This window comes from Canis lupus, chromosome 7 (genome assembly GCF_011100685.1).
Source record: "Canis lupus familiaris isolate Mischka breed German Shepherd chromosome 7, alternate assembly UU_Cfam_GSD_1.0, whole genome shotgun sequence".
Classification (NCBI taxonomy): domain Eukaryota; kingdom Metazoa; phylum Chordata; class Mammalia; order Carnivora; family Canidae; genus Canis; species Canis lupus.
Genome location: NC_049228.1, coordinates 79,721,449 through 79,727,448, shown reverse-complemented (window position 1 = coordinate 79,727,448; position 6,000 = coordinate 79,721,449). Strand labels below are relative to the sequence as shown.

Sequence of the window (6,000 nt, the reverse complement as noted above, 5' to 3'; positions counted from 1 at the left end):
TATTTCCCCACGTGCGGAAAACAAAACAGCTGCTGCCTAAAATGCCTCTCGCGCAGACCGCGAGGGCGGAGGCCTCCACCTCCACCTGCCTCGCGCCCTGGGCTCAACCAGGCGGCAGCTGGTGACACCCTGGTCTGTCTGTGACCGTGAGGTACGAGGTCCGTGCGGAACAGGAGGAGGCCCGAAGAGGGCCAGGCCGGAGGAGGCCGAGGGCGAGCTGCGCGGGCCTCAAAGCCCACTGACGGGATGGAGCCGCCGGGGCTCCCCACGGGCGGGAACCACAGGGCCACGCGCTGGCGTGGCTCTGACCTCCCCGGTCTGGGTGTGACGGGAGGTCGCTCTCTCAGGCCCTCCAGGACCCACGGACCCAAGTGACTCTGGCCTCCAGCCCCGGGATACAGGGACCGGAGTGAGGCTGGTTCCCCACGGAGACCCGGTAACAGCAGATTGACACGGGCTGCGGCCTCATCGGGGATTATGTTTTCTCTGAGAAACGCAAATGGTTTTCGTGTCTTTGAGAGCGAAAGGGGGCCCCTGGTGCAGCCTGTGAGAGGAGGTGCGGGCTCAGGCCGTGACCTCCAAGGAGCACCCTGCTTGGCCTCAAGGCCCGCGGCTCTCAGCAGGCACACGGCTCGCGGCAGCCCTGGCCTCCCTCCCTCACAGAAGCTGCTTCCCCGCCGTCAGGGCCCAGGAGAGTTTAAACAGTCAGAAATGAAGAGAAAAACAGGTTTCTCATCTCATGTGGAAGACTGTATTAATCAAATTGGTCTCCTTTTCTGTTAGTCTGGTTGAAGAAAAAAAGATTGCTTTCAAAATGAAGCTTTTCTTTTCCCAGTGATTAATACAGAGTAGATTAACTTAATTTGCACTAGACTCCAATTTAATTCAGCTACAGCTCAGAGGCCAAATCCATAGAAAAGCTAATCTGAGCTTCATGAGAAGGAGCCATTTCTTTCTTTGAGGGAAAGATGCAGAGGATCTGATCTAGAGGCTTCCATCCAACTGCCTGGGCACAGTGTTTATTAAATCACAGCCCCTCACACACATGACTTCATTTCCTTATTAGTTCCTGTCTCGTCATCTTTTCAGACATTTCCCAATGTTGAAAGAAACACGCACACACACTGTACCAAAGCAAAAATCTTGAACATGTAAAGAAAAAAAAATCGTATGTACTGGTGAAGTGTTATGTGCCTAAGGCATCAGGTTCCTGGAAAAGCTCTAGATTTTTGGTTTAGAAATAAAATTGCGTGTGGAATAGCAGGTTTTTACATTTATTATTGTGTACCCCCCGCCCCCCTTTTTTGCACTACAATCTAAGCGGAGTGATCTACTGCCAACTGGCACCAATTTTCCAAATCCAAGTGTGTAAGGGAAACACGCCGTGTGCAAGCCTCTCTGCTAGAAGGTGTATCAGGCAATCCGTCTACTTCCGTTTCCCAGAAAGTCACTGGAAGGGCTGCTCGGCTGGAGGGAGGTGAGCAGGGGAGATGCTGTCCTGCCCTCAGTCGGAATCCATCGTGAAGAGCTGGATGTCCTGCGGCTTCCAGTAGAGACCTACTGCTGAGTTGTAGACCAGCGACCACACGTACGGGATAAAAAACTCCTCGGGCTGCTCCTCTTCCACATACTTGAATTTCAATTCTGGAAATTTCTGCAACAAAAAGACGAGACGATTTTACAATCTCACAGTTCCACGAAGAAGCAGCAGAGTCTCTAAGCGGGGCTGAGGTGTGGGGAGCCCATGTCCCTTGTTGTCACGGGCCTCATGCTCCGGGCTTCGTGGGCCAGTTTTCACAGGGCTCCTGTGAACACGTGCGGCATGTGGAGACAGATGAGCCCGTCAGCATTGTCTGCTGAGCGGAGCAGGGGCTCAGGACAGGAGGCAGGGGGACAAATATCAGACCAGAAAGGGGCCCGCAAGGGTGGCAGACGGGAGGGCTCGAGGAGGACCACTGACAGCGCGAGCTGGGGGCCGGCCCGGCCATCCAGGAGGGGCCATGCTCTTGGGCCGAGTCACCTGGGAGGTGATGGCTCCCCCTCACAGCTCCTCGGCCTTGACCCACACAGCGTAGCCCGGCCGCGTCCTTGCGGGGAGGCCAGATGTCCGCCCCCCGAGGCTCCGTGGGGCTCCGTAAATGTCCCCAGGCTCTGGGCTTCTGATTCCCTCCTGCCAGGGCAGAAGCCGCCACCTCATCCCTGCAGCCTGCAGGTCTCCTCCAGGCCCCTGGGCACCCTCGCAGGCCAGGGTGGAGGGCAGGAGCTGTCACAGTGGGGGGGCCCTGGAAGAAGGAAGGGGGCGCATGGGGGGGGGGCTTGTCCGTGTCACCTGCTGCTGTTTGCCTGCAGAGAGGGCGGCTCTGTAACCTGAGGAGGAAACCAAGGAAGCACGGCCAACTGCGGACAGAGGCCCTGCTGGGTGCTGGGCTGAAGGACCTGCTTTCTGTACTGTGGGCCTCATGGCCTTTCACTCCTTTGGGGCTGGGGCGCCAGGAGGCACTGCGTGCCCGCCTCTCCTCAGAGGGGCTCTGTCCTGAAGTGGCAACAACACCGCAAAGAGAACAGAGGACTGAGCCGGGAGGACAGGTGGCTCCAGGGGTCTGAGCGAGGTGGGGCAGCCAGTGAGAAGGGAGGAGTGTTCCTCCCTCAGGACCAGATGGGGCACAGCAGGCTGGAGAGCAGAGGGGGGCGGTGAGGAGAAGCACCACCAAGCAGGGCCCAGACCCAGGAGGATGGAGGGACGCAGGAGCCCCATGAGGGGTCCCTGAGGCCTGTGAAGGCCCCGGGAAGGGGGCCTGGCAGGAAGGGCTCTGTCAGTGGTCACTCCAATCACAGCGTGGAGAGTGGAGGGCAGGAGCAGGGGCAGGACAGGCCTGGTCCACGGGAAGGACAAACAGGCCTCAGCTAACATGGAGATGGGGCGTGAACAGGGAAGCCACCCACTCACACAGAACTGTAGGAATTTTTCCTAAGGATTTATTTATTTTAGAGAGAGAGAGAATGTGAGCAGGGGGTACGGGCAGAGGGACAGAGAATCCTCAAGCAGACTCCCCGCTGAGTGGTGAGCCTGATGCCAGGCTCAAGCCCAGGACCCTGAGGTCATGACCCAAGCCAAAGTCAAGAGTCGGCTGCTTAACTGACTGAGCCCCCCGGGTGCCCCTCACAGGAATTTTAAAGCAGCATTTTACAATAATTTAGACTTGACACCTACATACTGGATCCAGAGTTCCAGAAAGACAGAGGAGGGCAGCATAAGCAGGAGGTGCTTCTGGCAAGGTGAGTTTTGAGTTGAATCTTGGAATGCGTGTAGGAGCTCCTGAGAGGGGGTCAATCTGGTCGTGGACGTCACACGGACTTGCCACACAGAGTGCAGTCCCCCATTACAGCTTTAATGAAAACCAGCTCCCTTCCATGGCTCCAAAGCCTTTACGTAAACATAGAGCACACACGGGATTTGAGTGGCTTGCGCTCCTGCCTTACCTACTCCCACATCCTCCTCACACTCTATGTACCCATGTTCCAGAGGCAGGAACATGAGGTTTAATAAAAACCCCGGCTGTCTGGACTATGAGCGTTTCGAATCAGTTCTTTACTATCATCAGCTGTAGGCTGAACGTGTCGGGCGTGCGGACGGCAGGGGGAGTGACTGCGATTTAGAGGACGACCCCACCCATCCGGCTCTTCCGGGCCTTCTGGCTGACAAAGTTGGTCAGCTTGGGGACAGATGGCTGTGGCACTCACTGACCTGACTGGGATTCGGGCGAGCTGCTCATGGACTGGCCAGGGGTCTCAGGTATGAGGGAACAGAGTCCTTGGAGGTGGCAATAAATCCCTCTCATGGAATCAGTTGTGCTGTCTTATAGGTTGCAACACAGTGATACTCTTTCCCATGAAAAACCTGCATTTGCAGCCCCAGGGTGCAGCTAGCAGTGCCCAGCAGCTGGGCATACAGGGCACCATGCTGCAGTCAGCCACCACGTCTCGCCGAGGCTGATGTGGCCAACCCAGTTCCGGGTCACACAGCCACGGGCTGGAGCTGGGATTAAAGCGTAGGGTCTGCCTGGGTGGGAAAGGATGTCTGAAAAGCGACAGAGAGTTGCGGCCACCCTCGTGCTTTGTCTTTCGGGCACAGTGCTGCGCTCCTTCGTGACATGGCATGGGCCCGGCACCCTACTGGTCTTTAAAGAACTGAGCCACGGAGATGTCCCAGTCAAGGACAAGGGACTGTTTGACAAGGAAACTGACCCTCAAATGACAAGGATGAAAATCCTAGTTCTTCGCATGGCCTCACAATTGAGAAAATCTCTCCTGCTGATGCAGAGAGAAGTGAGGGGCTGGGGGTAGGGGGCAGAGGTGGCCCAATGAGGTCAGAGCCCCCACATTGCCTTTTTTGGCTGGAATAACATCTACATTTCTAAGTGGTGCTGTCGCCAATATGATGCACTTCTTGCTGTCCAAGGGAGGAATGACCAAGAGGGCACCCTTTTCTCCGTCCTGTGACACACATGGGTGTTTTCTTACAAAGGCCTCAGGAAAGGGTGAGAGACAGTCTGCACCAGGCTGTTCTCTGCATCACTCGGGGTACAATGGGAAAGACAACCAGAACCGGCTACTATTGTAAGGACTCCTTCCAATGTAATTAAAGACACCCAGGCTAGAGTCGCTCAATCTCGGGCGCTAAGTTTTCCTGCCCTCATGATTTTGGGGAAATTCTGATGACTCTCCACTGAGAAGGAGTAATGAGCCCGAGCCTACCCTTTGATCATGCACGGGCAGATGTAGGAAAAGGCCACTCGGAAAAGCACCCGGCATCCCTGCGACTACCCTTCCTACCACCTGATCAAATAGAGCTGAAAATGCTTTGTGTTCACTGTGGCTCGAGTTTATGTCAAAACAACCATCCATCTTGCTCTGGGGTAAATGTAGTCAGCAGAATCTCAACAGAGGATGACATCCAGCACGGCAAGAACACCCAGTATATAGCACTTAACAGTGGATGAAAGATGGTTTATAAAATGGTAGGAACCGTTTATCTGTCAATACCAGACCTGTGGTTTATTATAAAGTTTTCTTCAAGCTGGTCAGTGGTTATTTCTATAGAAGCTCTCCACAAAAACGAAATCAATGCTGACACGTGGGTCACACCTGCAGCTAACAGAACGATCACCTACTGTATGGCAGGGCAGGTTCAAACACTCGACATTTAGTCACTCATCTAATCTTTGAACTAATTAGAAAAAGCACTTGCAAGACAAGCAGATAATTTGAGTTTTAACACCATCTTTTCCCACTCATTCATTCATCCAGCAAACCCAGTACTAGAAATCTAGCTGAGTGACTCGCACACGTTCCTAGTATTTAAGAGCTGAAACTCCGAGCCTTAGTAGCTGGGTGGCCTGGGACTCTTAAAACATAAAAGTTTACTCTGAGATTTTGAATTGAACCATCCTTGTCTCCTTCCCAGGGCTGGGACAAATCACATGAGCCAGGACAGTCTCGGGGAGAGGGTGAACACGTGAAGGCCCTGGGCTGTCCCGGGGGGTTGAGACAAGGGATGGCTTTAAGGGCTGAATCTCCTGACTGTTTAAAATCCTGACAAGCATGAGGCTGTGGCTGAGCCGCACCGGGGCCGAGGGCTCGAGGCCAGCCCGCTGAGGTCCAGGCACGGTCACCTGCCCGCGCTGGCTTGTGAAGGCCCGACCATGCGGTGCATCACCTCAGTGTGGGCCACTGGACACGGTGGAGGCAAAAGAGCAAGTCCAGACTGAGTGGCACGAGTGCACTTCCATTACTGGCCGAACCCGAATGCTGCAGGCTGTGCAACGCACCCCTGAGGCTACAGCACCGGCTCCCCTCCAAGGAACACAAGAGCTGAGAGGCTTTATCTTGTGGGTTCTTGGCTCAGAACTTTTCACCAACATTTAAACGGTTCAGAACAGAACATAAACCATCAATAGCAGGAAAAAGAAGAGCACGTTCCCTAAAGCTGGCTACACAAGT

The 6,000-nt window shown here is 54.6% G+C and overlaps 1 protein-coding gene across 2 annotated transcripts in view; it reads right to left on the bottom strand.

Annotated features, from left to right (window-relative positions):
• Positions 1-985: 985 nt before the first annotated feature.
• DYM (dymeclin) overlaps positions 986-6,000 on the bottom strand; it is a 343,179-nt gene continuing 338,164 nt past the window's right edge. For both annotated transcript variants that reach the window (XM_038543988.1, XM_038543990.1), the window contains one exon: positions 986-1,654. In XM_038543988.1, coding sequence (XP_038399916.1) covers positions 1,505-1,654 — 150 coding nt within the window. In that variant the 3' untranslated portion in view covers positions 986-1,504. The remainder of the gene's footprint in view (positions 1,655-6,000) is intronic.